We start from the raw sequence: 13,804 nt of genomic DNA on the forward strand, positions 1-13,804 counted from the left end.
GCATTGGGTCACTTTACTGAGGCTGGGGAACTGCAAGAGGACTTTGGGAATGGATCTGGTTTACTCTTTGTCATTAACCCCTTTGGCAACACACACACACACACACACACACACACACACACTAGCCCTTATACTAAATTTAGTGCCACTTTTACCCAACCAGATGCTTCTGCTATACATAGTTAAGCGATTCATATCTGAACATTCAGATTCTCATGTTTATATTGTTAGAAAAAAAAGGCAAACTATTTCTTATTTACTTGCGATTTGTGGTGAGCTTCTTTTCATAGTTTCGAGGGTCGGAAGGGACCTGAACAGCTCATCAAGTCTGACCCCCTGCCCTAGGCAGGAACGAGTGCTAGGATCATAATACCCCAGCCAGATATCTATCCAACCTCCTCTTGAAGACCCCCAAGGTAGGGGTTTTGGACTGAGACTGGAATTTCACTTAAAAATACAGAAAACCACCATTTTAAAATTGCCTTTATTAAACTAAGACCAGATACATGGATAGTTTAATAAAAAAGGTGATTTGCATGTAAACCCATATATTAAAATGGAGGAAATGTGATCTATAGTTAGTAAGCTGGACTAATTATTCTGGTTTCCCAAAGATTTTGAAACTAGTAGATCTCAGCCTCTTGCACCTGACTTTTAGGTCACAATTTGGAAGGGAAGAGGGGTGGGGTGGGGATGAGCTTTCCAACTTCTTCCTCCTGCCAGTGTCTCTACTTTGAATAAAAGTCAGTCACTGAACTGAACCAAATAAAATAAACTGAAATGAAAATCGTTTCTTCACATCAGCAGGTGCAGATGAGGCAGGAGCTGTCACAAGCTGGTTATCACTTCAGTAAGCTCTGGTTCCAGGTGCTTGGTCAGTCCCACTAGTTCCACAGTTTGACCTTCTTCAAAACTGTATTGCTTAAATAAGATTTCATTTACATTATTTTAAATGGAGGAAGTTGAGACCCTTGCAAGCTGGCAAATTGGTCCATTAAGAGAAAAAAAATTGAAGAGAAATAAAAGCCAAGTTAAACTAAGAACATTGACCCAAGTCACTTCTTTTTATCCACCGTGATTGGCTTCATATTCCAGCAGCAGGCAGGATGACCAAAATTCAGACTGGGCTTTAAGTAGGAGGAACTTCCATGCACTCAATTTGACTACAAATAATGGGAAACTCTCGGCTTTAAAGCTCGTCCCATGCAGACGTTGTGGTCCTGATGTGCAAAAGGCAGGTCATAATATGCTCAGAAACTTTGCTTATGGGTCTGTGGAACAGCCTAGGCCAGGGGTTGGCAACCTTTTAGAAAAAGCAGGCCAAATTAACACAGCTCAATCTGAAGACAGGCTGCCACTGCTGATTGCCACTACTGTCCCCAGCTTCATGGGCCAGATTCAGCCCACAGCGATAGGCTGATGACTCCTAGCCTAGAAAAAAGGATCATGGGAAAGCCCTCTAAAAACGGTGCATCTTTATCAGCACTTTCACTTTTTCTCTAGCTTTAGAAATCCGTCGCCTAAGTAGTGACAAGTAAGAGCCATTTTAAAATGGCTTGCTCTCAGGAACGCCTCTCATAGCCTTAGCAGAAACTGCGTAGCTCTCACAATCTGTGCTTCTTTGGTGCTTTTTGTCCAGAAATCTGAGTGCACTCGGCATACATTAACTACTCCAGCTTCCCTGTCATCCCTATGGAGGGAAAAGGAGAGGCGTAGAAGATCTAAGCATCTATGCAAAGCTGCAGAAGGCCACAAAATGCATTTGTGTTGGAATTTGGCCAGGATGCCAGGGCTAACATGCTTCCTCTTATGCCCTTTGGTAAAGCTACTATCTAGTCAGGATGCTCAAGAGAGGAGCTTGACACGCAAGGAGTTAAATTTGAACTTGGGGTAGGCAGGAGCAGTCACTGCTGTCTTCATCAAAGCTGCCCCTAAGTTGCATCAGCTTAAGCAGTCCCACAGGGATGGGAAAGGGGGCAAGAGAGCAGCAACTAGTGTTTGATCCCAGGGACAGGCAAAGAGGTAACAGCCACCAGGCCTGAATCTGTGGTACCAAGAACCCAGGAAGAGTCATAGCCCATGTTATCTTAAGGCCTGTAGTATTTCTGCCTTCATAGAGGGAGGCGAGCGAAGACATACCCCGGGTGCCCCAATACTGGTCTCCCAGCATTCAAATCCACAGGTGATGAGGTCTCGCTTTGCTGCTTCCACCACTGGCGAGGGGGTGTCTGCCAAGAAGAGGTTATACCAGGCGGTTAAGTTCAGCTTGGTTAGGCTGGGACACAGAAATGGATTGCTGGGCATCTAGTCTGGATTGGACTGTCTGCTATGGAGAGGACACCGCTGCCCAAAACACTGCTGGCATTTGGCAGTCACGGCAGGTACAAGTCAGTCACCTACTCTCATGCTCACATCCCAGTCATTTTGCTGACAGGTTTCCCTAAGGTTTTGTTTGCATGCAGTTCTAAATGGACACCTAGGAACCCAGTAGATTTGCCAAATGCCTCAGTATCTTGCTGAGACAGATCAGTATTTTAAATGTGCAGAGACCTGTTATTACCATGCTCTTCTTTGCCTGTAAGTGAGAAAGGCTGAAATTACCTCGGGGAGTTAATAAGCAAACCTCTGTCATACTGGCCAGCTATGTATTATGCCATATTCATGGCCATGTTGGACTTTCCAGCTGTTACCGTGCACCCTGCCAGAGCCACAATGAGTTCAGATCAGTGTGCTCCAAAAGCAGAATCCTACGACAAAGTCCTAGTGGTACAGAGTCCAACCACTGCGTGCCTACTTCAATGATGGTTTCCGAATATACAAAGCTAGGCTGCCAAGGGATGGGCCTCAATAGAAATACATCTTTCCTAGCACATAAGGGCAAGTCTGGGTCTCCCTCCATTTACATTTTACAGACACCTCAGGCACTCAGAAAATATACCCTGCCAGGCTTGGCTCTGACAGTCGGCACCTCCGAAGAGCTGACATCTCAGCAGGACTGGGATACAAAGCCACCTGGATTCACGGGGTTATTTGTGAAATGCAAAAGAATGCTATAAGCAGTGGTTAGGGCTTACCCTTGGTATAGGTTGAACAGATTTAAAGGATGTGGCACAAGGTTATGCTTTTAACCAATCCTGCCTTTCAGAGCTTGCTGGAAGACTAAGGGTGAAATGAACCGTAGCAAGCAAAAGGATTCCTGACCTGGTCTCAGCAGAGTGATGCCGCAGCCGCCTCCACCAGCACCGGTCAGCTTGCTGTGCAGCCCGTGCGAGGCTGTCACCTGGCACAGCCGGTCTAATGAGGAATGGCCGACGCCAATCACGTTCAAGTGATGCTGGTTGATATCGAACAGCTCCTTGAAAGAGAAAGAGAAAGTCACACAGACATAAGGAACTCCACCAGGAGGCTGCGGGGGTCTCTCAAAGACAGGTCCTTTTTTAAAATTGATGAGATGGGATTCCCCGAAGCCAGCAACAAAGCTTGAAGGTTTGAACCGCTGAGTCCAAGACACCTGCACTTGGTCCGGGCTCTGGAACACCTAAGAGACGCGAGGACAAAAGGACCGTCTCACTAGCAGCGTATTGCTTCTCGGGGCAAGCAACACCAAGCCAGGTGGCCACGTCTGCAAGCACCCCAGGCAGCTCATGGCCACTTACGGATGTAACAATATCAACATGTTGCATAACCTCTGTCTGGTGCCGTGTGGAGGTCCCAGTGAGCTCTCCAAGGGGTCTCAACCGGTTCCATTTCTCCCCTGCTAGGCCCGTGTTGGGCAGGACACACTGAAAACCTCTCCCTAGCTGGGGAGAGGATCCTGCTGGGATCTCTCCTGCTCCTGGCAGTCACTATCCCCAGTCCTGCCATCCATCCAACATAACAAAGACCACAGGGCAAGTGACACGACATGTCAGAAGTAGCACAGACAAAGGAACAGTGACATGATGCACTCCCTTCTCCCCCCCCCGCAGGGCACAGGGCCGGGCAAACGATGGGACCTTCTCAGCATCTTGAGGCAGGGACTCTAGGCACCTGTAGGCCATGGCCAAATTGACATTTGGAGGTTCTTCCCAACCTGCCAAATCTCAGACAACCTATGGACACGCAAGTGCAGAACAGGCTTTTTCCAAGCAGAGATGATATTTTCTATAGCTGCCATGGGCTCAGCTATTGCAAAGAGCTTGAATCCCAAGGTCGTTCATTCCAAAACCAAAGTATTAGGTACTGAGCTCTGCTGTTCCTACACTGAGTTGTTTGTAGCAGAAAGGCCTCAGTGTGCCAGGAGCCCACCACCACGATGCAGGATCCCTCACCTTCAGAAGAGCAAAAAAAAAATCAACCCAGGCCAGGCCTGAATGAGATGGCTATTCAATGGCCATGAGTTAGCAAGAGTCTCCACCCAAACCCAGTATGCACACATCCATGCCACAAAGCCAAGGACCGAGCAGCCCACAGTGACTGAACAAGCCCCTTTCCCCCGGCAGTGGGCACACCTCAGGTTAGTGGGTATCCTCGTAGGATAGGCAAGGGGCCAGGGGGTCTCCAGGGCAAGAATATATTGCTCATGCTTGCAACTGCAGAGTTCGTCGCCAACAGGCCAGTGCTGGACACCTCCTCACAGAAATGCTAGGGAGAATAACAAGACCTTTTTGAAACATAAACCCAGGATGAAAGGAGTTAAATGAGAAAAGGGAGCAGCTGGCTGACAGGCTGCCATAGCCAAGGCCCAGACAATTACCTGCCGAGCACTGAAAAATGGGGTAATGAGACAAGAGTGGCTGAGAGAAGGGAATGGTCCAGCCGCAGCCCTGGAAGGCCGCACACCAGGATGTTAATTAAAGTGTACATGGACAGGCACCATTATAATTAGCAGGTCAGCTAAGGGGAGGGGGCAGAGATTGAGCAGCCTCCTCAAAGAAGAGCCAGAAGGACGTTCCCAACTCCGATGCCTTTAGCAAAATGAGTGCGGCCCACCTCTCCCACTCCCCCTCCCAGGGCTGCTTCTACCTAGCCGTAGTCCTGAGTGAGGAGCTCAGGACCGAAACAGACTGCCCTGAATTACAGCAGGACATCAAGGCCCCAAGCAAGACTGGGGCCAGCTATGCTAGATGCTGTCAAAGGCAGCGTAAGAAATCCCTTGCCCTGAGGCGGTCCTAGGCCAGGTCTGCCGTGAGGCGAGGGGCTGGCTCTGGTACTAGTGGCAGTGTAGGGGGCAGAGCGACCTATTTGAACCTGGCCCTTGGGATGGTTTTGCAGCCCAAGCAATGAGCTGCTGCACAGATGGCGTGGGTAGCTCTGCCTGATGCAATGGGCTGCAGTGTAGACATAGCACAGCTTGACAAGACCTAATGGGGGTGGAGGGCCGGCAGAACTACTGCCATCGTGGCACCGAAGGGGGAACAAGGGGCAGAGGCGAAGTGACTGGCCCAACATCACATAGCAAGTCGTGCACCAGAGCCAGGAAGCCAACTGAGGTCTCCTAAGAGCCTTCCTCGCAGCACTGTCACCCTTTTCAGACCCGAAAAGTGGCAGCCTCAGCAGGAGGCCTTCACAAGGTGGGACCACAGCACGGTGGCAGAATGCAGCCTCATGCGTCAAGATGAGAGCCAGCCACGGGAAGTGGGGACCGTGGCAGGCTGTTCCACTGGAAGTTCCTGCCTCACTTTTGAACAGAGCTGGTCCCTTAAGTCGGTGCTGTGAGGAGGCATCGCTGCACTGCCTCTCCCCTATGGGCAGCACCCATTCTTCACTGAAAATGTTCCACTTGACACGCTCTTACCGCACAGGGCGGGAAGGTGGCGCGTGAAGTGGCAGGTGCCAACCGCAGTCGGTTCCTTTTCCAGCCATGCACGGGTCTCATGCAAGCACAAGGCGGGAGTTGGATGACATGCAATTATTCCATCCCCCACTCCCCACATTTATCCTGGATTTTAGATAAAAGAAGGAAGATGAATTAACCTGCAGTGTTTAGCAAGAGTGCTACAAGTTCTGTGTGCCGGATTGGACAGATGTCCATCTAGGGGCCTGTGGATATGCCTAAGTGCAGGGTGCAGCGCTGTCTATGAGGATCCCAGACATCTGTCATATTCCCATCCAAAAGCTGCCAGAATCAGATGACAGCTTATGACACAGCAGACTAGTTCGACGGTTCAGACACAAGGCAGCCAGAACTGCGCATTTCAGCTACAGCAAGAACTGAAGAGATACATGTATGCTGTATATAATCAGCCGTGCTTCTGTGGGCTCTCCAGACATGAGACAAACAGAAACTGGCTGTCATAGCAGTGTTTGCTCTCCCAGAAATGCAAACAGGACTGCTCTGGCATCTATCACTTGGGGGATTTCAAAGCACCTCAGCCTTGTCACCCACACCTCCCGTTAGCTGACGGACAGAAGGGGACACCAAAGTGAAGTGAACTGCTGGGGTTACATGGAGCAGTGCAACTTCGGGAACAGAACCAGAATATAGGATCTCCTGCTCCAGCTAGCAGATAGCACAGAAGACTTGCCTGTCTTGACTAGGAGCACTAAGTCCTTCTGCTATCATGGTGCACAGCTGAAAACTGAATGCAGGCACAGCCTGGGAACAGAGCATCTCCATTCCCAGCAAAGGCAGCTTCTCTAAGAACCACACCGCCCCTAACGCACTGGGTTGTGTGTACCTGGGTCAAGACAGAGGGACCAGGATGCCTTGCCCTCCACCCATGCCTCTAGCCTGCTTCCCTTAGAGGAAGGTAGGGCTACTGCAATTCCCAGAGCTCTGGTCAAAATAAGTCCTCCAGAGCAATTGTTGATCATCTTAAGTGTTCACAAGTCCCATGAGTGAAATGCTGGTGTTCCTCCACGAAGGTGGTTTTATCCACTTGCACCCACTTGGACACATTTCAGCCTGGGAAATCAATTCCCAAAATATGTAGACTAAGGACGAGCATGTCCTATGGACAGTGAAGACACCACTGCAGAACCCTCCTTTCCTTTGGAAGAGTTTCCCTTATGCCAGCCTCCCTGGGCTTTAAACAGAGCCCAAATGAACCTAGAGCTTTGTATTCACATCACGCATCAAATGTCAGGCCAGTGCTGGGCACGTTTGTTAACCACTCTCCTGAGCCAGCAGACACGATGAGCACAAAATGGTGGGGGTTGGGTTATACACAGTCCATCAAAACCAGGGGATGCTGGATTCTGCGCTTCTTTTTTGGCTTTGTAAAGCTACCATTCACACTGCTGACAGCCAGCAATTTCCAGTCCGGACGCTGCTGGCATCTGAGTGCAAATGGTTCAACAGGAGATGAAATTTGGATCCAAAACTCACTCATCCCTTCAACTAAGAGAAATGAAGTGTATGGCACTGATATAACAAGCGAATGCATTTTATACACATGCCTGCTCCGATGAGGGAACCGACAGCCTCTCAGCTAGTTCAGAGGAAGGGAAAGTGTTAACGAAGGCAGAATATGTTGCGGTTCAGTTTGAAATGAACATTTCCTGCCATCGAAAGTCTCTCCCGATCTTAATGTTCTTTAAATGACATTTTGATGGGCGACTATAACAGGGTCTAAAAATACAGGCGGAAAAGACCCTTACCTCCAGGACTGGGTAATGCTCCAGTGATGGATTCACAGCCATTGTTTCCAGAACACATTCGCACTCGTGAGAAATGGCATCTATCGAGTCGAGCACGGGGTTCATTATAGCAGGAAACTGTGAGAAGTAGATGAGAGACATGAGGATGGGTCTGGGTTCTTGTGCATCCTCATTGTGCTGTTGGGGCTGGGAGATGCCTTGCCCTGTCCCAACCCACCTGAGGACATCCACTTTAACATTCAGCCAATTAGGCAAGCTGGTCACATCTGGGGGTGACAGAGGGAGCAGAGAGAGATGTGGGCTCAGCCACAAGACAGGGTACTTCAGAACTGTGGACTCTAGCAACACTGCAGCCAGACACCTGATACTCAAGCTTCTCAAAGCTCCAGCCTCAGGAGTCAGGTGATTTTCTAACAAATACTAATGTTCTCCCCGAGCTATGCTTCCAGGCTCTTAAGTGAAGAGGATGCCATAAGGAAGGGAACACTAAAGGGCTGTAAAACCAGAAGATAAATCCAAAGATGATATTTTTTAAGGTCTCCTGCTTTCCAAAATGCCCAGCATTAGCCAGATTACCATACAACAAAAGCTTGAAGGGTCAGGCACAGGCCTAATTTTTAGCTAAGAGGATGAAGCCCTAGGCCAGGGCTTTGATTTACGCTTGATTATCATGCAGAGTAATGAGAGAAGTCAATACACAAGTCTCCACTCCAGTGGGCCAGGACAACAGAAACACCCGCGAGTCCTGTAGGAGTGATTATAAGAAGCTGACTCTGCTGGGGTGAGAGAACTCTATAGAGTGACAGTCATATTAAAAGTGCTGCCTTAGCGAGATGCTCAGGACCTACCCCAGCCCTTGGGCTGAGAGCCTGTTCTTCCTTCCTGTTTCCTGGCCTTGCCACAGCCAGGGGAAACAGGGAAATAGCGCTAAGCAGCAGGTAACAAGGACCTTGAAGTTCCTCATGGATGCAGACCCCCTCTCTCCACTCTGCCATTCATTCAATGCCCAGTCCAGATGCCGTTGTGTTGGCTTAGTGAACAAGCTCTGTCCCTGGTCCCTACCAGGGGAAATCAAAAGAGACGCTGCACCTTGAGAAGCTTGTCCTTAACACCAGCCACCAGGACCTTGGTGCTTCGAGGCACTTTGGTGTTGGTCAGCAGGATTCGCAGAGTCGGCACCCTGAAAGCAAGAACAGAGGCTCTGAGGTTCATTCGTTTTCCAGTAACTGCACAGCTTCCTTGATTTGTTCCACATCCCCTGGCTCCCTTTTTCCTGACCCAGGATACTGTCAAGCCACCTTCATGCATGCATTTATATTTTGATATAGATAGGGCTTCTGTATCAGCTCTCCCACTGCTGCAAGTGCTGGCATGATTTTGCAGTCGCTTAGATGCATGTTCTCAAGCCTCCATATAATTTTTAAAAAAATGCTCCACCCTTATGACTTCAAACTAACTTGAAAACACAAGTCAAGACTGAAGCAATGCTGTGATGCTTCCTGTATTTGTGGATGGCTGCAACTACTATGAGAGGCCATTTATTTCATTAAGTCGTTCACTCTGAAGCCTAATAGAGTTGACATTGGCAGCCACATATTTCATGGAAGAACATTTTAGCAAAAGCTGGTTAATTTGCTTTCCCTCAGGTGCCCCACAAAATATCGGGGTTATGGCAGTGATTTAAATACAAAAAAAGTGAAGGCACTCAGTAGAAAATCCTCTATGTTTCATCTGAAGTAGGTGCTAAGCTTTCATTGATGGCAAAGAGCCTAGGTTGGGAGCATACAGGATGCTCTAACCCAGGCTGTGACAAAGCAGGGCAAAGTCAAGGAGCTGCAACAGGTTCTGTCACCTGTTCCCCTCTACTGCACCATGACCTTAGTCACAGCAGACCACCTTGTTTTCAGACCAGCCCCCTCCAGAACAAGATGATCATATACAGGTAGCGTGTGAAACCTGGGGCTGGTCTCCCTTTACAGGGCTCTGCAGCTCAGTTTTTGCACTGCTCTGAAATTCTATAAGCAGGAAGGTTTGTGGGGAGGGGGGTTATCGGCTTCTTTAAAAGAGAAAAAAAGAAAGTTGTTTGCTGTCAGGAGCAGACCAGATGCCACTGCCCACGGGGCCATGAAATTAATATCGATTCCCTGCGTTGGTTTTGTCTAACTTGGACAGAAACCCAACATCCCTGATGTCATTCTTTTCCTACCAGGACAAAATTGGCTAGAAGTGTTAAAGCTATCGCAGACCTCATCCCGCAGACTGGTCTGCTTCTTCTACTGCTCTGCTCAGCATTTTGTTACCCTTGCGCCTTGACACTACAGGGATGTGTTAAGTTTGCCATGTTTCATTTGTCGTATCCACCTTATTAACTCGCATTACCTCTTTAATGGTGTGATTTTGCCTGACTGGTACCGGAGAGCCCCACCTAAAGCAAAACGCACAGTTTTAGTACACAGTATACCTGGAGAGAATGTGCTATTTTCATACATATAGGAACTTTTCACTTTTACCACCTCACCCACTACGGGAGTAAGTAACCACAAGGAACAGAGGCATAAGAACAAGGCAGATTTTCACATGGTGTGAATAAAGTTGGTTGGTGTGTTTCCGTGTTGTTCTTAGCGGCGCTGGACTGTCAAAACTGAAAGGCATTTTAAGGCGTGGAAAGCTTAGTTAGACTAAAATCTTCACTGGTCTACAATAAAAATCAAATAACGAGTCTAAATCCACCCAAGGATTCTTTGCTTTCGACTCCAATTCAGAGAGAGGGCACTAGCTGAAAGATTTTCATTTTCCCCACTTTGCAATGAAATGAGAGAGCTGCTGCTGCTATCGGGTCTCGTTAGCAAGACTGTTTAAACAAAGTACTGCAGCGCACTGATAGTGCATTCTGAAGCATATCTTAATTAAGCCTCCACAGCTGCAATGCATTCATCTGGGTTGCAGCTGTTTTTCATGCCTGTGCAAGGCCTCCACATTTTTACATTTCAGACACCTGCAGCAAGGTTCTCCCCTCCTACTGGGATAAGTGAGGTAAGATTGTAAAGTACTTCAGGCATCTAATGCATTAGGCTTTCTGGTCTGTATTATTCACACTTGACAAATGGGGAAACTGAGGTATAGGATGGCAACACCCAATCCCCAATGACAAAGCTAGGATCAGGACGCGATTCTCCCTCTTCCCCCCTCTTTGCTCATGTGCATACTACTTTACCTGGCTCATAATGAACTGGTACTGTATAGCGGGTTTGCTCTGGAGAAAACATCACCCCTTTGTTCTCTGCCAACACCACGGCCCTTCTCTTCTAGAAGAGGCTGGTAAAGCCAAGGGAACTGGATCAAAACAGACCCGTTCCTTGGATACTGCAGGGAGGTTTGCTCATCTTTTTCTACTCAAGCCTTTGCCAAGAGAGTCAGACTTTATGCTAATTGATGAAGGTCAGCAAAGCTGCAGACTGGATTCTGGATGCCTTTTCAGTGTACCCAGATGCTTGATGGAGATGCTCATGCCTTGCTACATCATCTACCCTGAATCAGATAGCCCAGGGATTCAAGTAGTAGCCTGAAAAGCCCTTGGCTTTCACTGCAGCACTCACAAGCACCTCTATCTTGTGCAAAATTTCTGCTTCAGAATGTCCCCATTGAGTGGAGCCTCTATCTGCCATCAGGAGCTTTACAGGACTGACACGTACCCCTTCCTCCCTCCCCACTCCAAACCAGTGCAGGGAATATGGGCCAGAATTGACATCATGACCTTTCAGAAGCCAGGAGAAACAGCAATCAAAAACAACCTACCCCAAGTCCCAACAGCATTATCCACCCCAGAAGGATTGCCATGGATGATGCGCTCCCCTTGAAAGGCCCAGCAGTTAATTAAATCCAGCTCTTCCTCTGTCCACCTGAAAGGAAAGAAAACAGCTTAAAAACACAACAGGTGAAAAACAAAGAACAGACAAGAGGAGCCCTGAAGGCCAGGTGGTGCCAGAAGAGCAGGCTCAAGTGTGGTCCATGGAGTGGGAAGCCCCAGGTGTGATGAAGCCTCATGCTGTGCTAATTATTTAGCAGGAAGCTTTAGCAGGTGACCTCGTAAGAGTAGCACATGGTAGAAGAGGAGCACAGCCCTGAGAACAGAGGGGAAGGTGCTCGCCAGACAGAGCTGGGACTGCTCAGAGTACGGCTACTGCAGCAAAAGCTGGGAGTTGCTCCTGAAGGTTGTAGACAGAGCCATGGTGCCAGCTACTTGAACCCCCGCACAGGAAGGGGCTGGATAGCATGATAAGTGATGCTGCAGAGCCAGGTGGTATGCTCCTGCCTGATACTTTCCCATTAATGACAAGAGAGAAAATCCCCTTTAGAAATATAAAAGGTCAGGGGGAACCCAAAGGTTAAGAAAATCATCCTTTAAAAAAAAGCAAGCAGAATAAGGGATGCCCAGTAGGAGGGTCCAAGACCAGATACTTGGCAACATCTTTGCTGACAGCAGGACAATGAAAAACAACCCAAAGGACTAGTGCAAGGATGGCCAGGAAAGAACTGCTTCCAAAGAGCACCCAGTGACTGGGCATCGACAGGAACAAGTCAGGACCAGAGTAGCTTAAGCTTTAGATACAGGCTAGGCAGCCTGCCTCTGCCTTCAGAGAAACACTCCCTCCCCTTTCAAGTGCTTGCAATTCAGCATGGCGTATTTATAGATGCAGAATTCGTGAGGCGAGAAGGAATATTAAAAGTAGCATTTCACATGCACAATTCCTCCCTCCATTTGCCAGCTGCTCAAATCTCACACCCCTCACAACTGGGTCAAGAGACATCGTTAGAATGAAGTTCATATTTCCATTAAGCACCTTGATGTTTAGGATGTAGTAATGTCCCAGGCTGTGCTGGGCTCTGATAATTTGAGCATGGACTTGGAGCCGAGAAAGGGCATTTTCTAATAGACATCCAGGAAGCTAGTTGCATGGCTCAGCATAGAGCAATGACTCAGCAGCACAACACACGTCGCACCTGCTTGGAGATTCTTAAATCACGGTGTTATGAGAACTGGCTCTGTCCGACACACCGAGGACTAAGGGCAAGACAAACAACATAGGCAGACTGCCCAGTTACAAAGTCATTCTCCACTTTGCTTCAGGGTTGAGCCTCTACTACAAATCCCCCCCGGCCATTCTTGATCTGTTCTCTAGTAACTATTAACAAAGCAGATAGTTAGGGGAAACAGAGACTTGTGTGCAGGTCTACAATGCCCTTCCCCAGGACACTATTAGCCTGGATCAGAACAAACAGCCTATTGCCTTATGAGCCTCCCCATCTTTTTCTTCACCCCATGACACTTATATATATAAACGTTTAGTGGGTCCACACACACACTCTCCAGGCAGGCTGCAGCATGTGCTGGAAGCTCTGCAAACCTCTCCTTCCCAGAACACTCTAAGCAACTGTTCCAACAGCGTACCGCGCACTGACAGCGATATTAATATCAGATGTCTCCGTATCAATTGTAATCTGAGCAGATCAAAGCAGGGGGAACATGCATCTGACAGGTTTTTAGAGTACAAGGATCAGAATAGTAATTATATGATGGGGCAGAGGCACGAACATTGATTTAGTGCAGGCATCACGCACTCCTAAGTGCAACAATGAGTGTAGTCACTGAACCATGCAAATGAAAGGCAGAAATACCAAGCACCCTCCCCTTGCTCCCCCCAGCAGTTTCCACTCTCCTCTTCAGAGCTCATCCAAAAATCAGCTCTTTATCTGCCCTTTGACCTCATTTGTCGATATCTGGCTAGCAGGGCACTTGGGCTGCAGCACACACAAATGCCACTGGTCAAAGTAAAAGTGAACTTCATCGTAAATGACCTCTAGTTAAAGTTCTTGGGCTGAAAAGCTGAGACCCCTTCTTGCACAAGTCAGAACACTGCAAAAAGAGAAAAAGTGTGATGTTACGTGAAAGCCAACACCCCAAAAAGCGTCCTTTACTTCTCTGCATTCAAATTGCAACTGAAGATTACACTGTAGTAAAACTGCAGCTGAAAACCCACAGGAGAAGGTTGAAGAGATTTGTGCCACTTGCCTAGTTTGGGACCAGGGATTTTGTGTGTGTGAAACTTTCTGGGGACTCTGTCTCTGTGCAGGTTAGGAAGGGTTTAATATCAGAATACGTGTACAAGATGGCAAATTCCATTCTGAATCTGGGGTTTGGGTGCCAACTCTTGTTCTCTTAGCT

At 48.2% G+C, this 13,804-nt stretch overlaps 1 protein-coding gene across 1 annotated transcript in view; it reads right to left on the bottom strand.

Moving 5' to 3' along the window:
• Window positions 1-465: 465 nt before the first annotated feature.
• Window positions 466-13,804, bottom strand: part of MVK (mevalonate kinase) — a gene marked incomplete at its 5' end in the record, with an annotated part of 22,868 nt that continues 9,529 nt past the window's right edge. The window contains 6 exons of the mRNA XM_019506651.1: window positions 466-2,228; window positions 3,202-3,355; window positions 7,582-7,698; window positions 8,671-8,761; window positions 9,961-10,006; window positions 11,377-11,480. Coding sequence (XP_019362196.1) covers window positions 2,083-2,228; window positions 3,202-3,355; window positions 7,582-7,698; window positions 8,671-8,761; window positions 9,961-10,006; window positions 11,377-11,480 — 658 coding nt within the window. The remainder of the gene's footprint in view (window positions 2,229-3,201; window positions 3,356-7,581; window positions 7,699-8,670; window positions 8,762-9,960; window positions 10,007-11,376; window positions 11,481-13,804) is intronic.

Source organism: Gavialis gangeticus, unplaced genomic scaffold, assembly GCF_001723915.1.
Source record: "Gavialis gangeticus isolate Ggan-Ray unplaced genomic scaffold, GavGan_comp1, whole genome shotgun sequence".
Lineage (NCBI taxonomy): Eukaryota > Metazoa > Chordata > Crocodylia > Gavialidae > Gavialis > Gavialis gangeticus.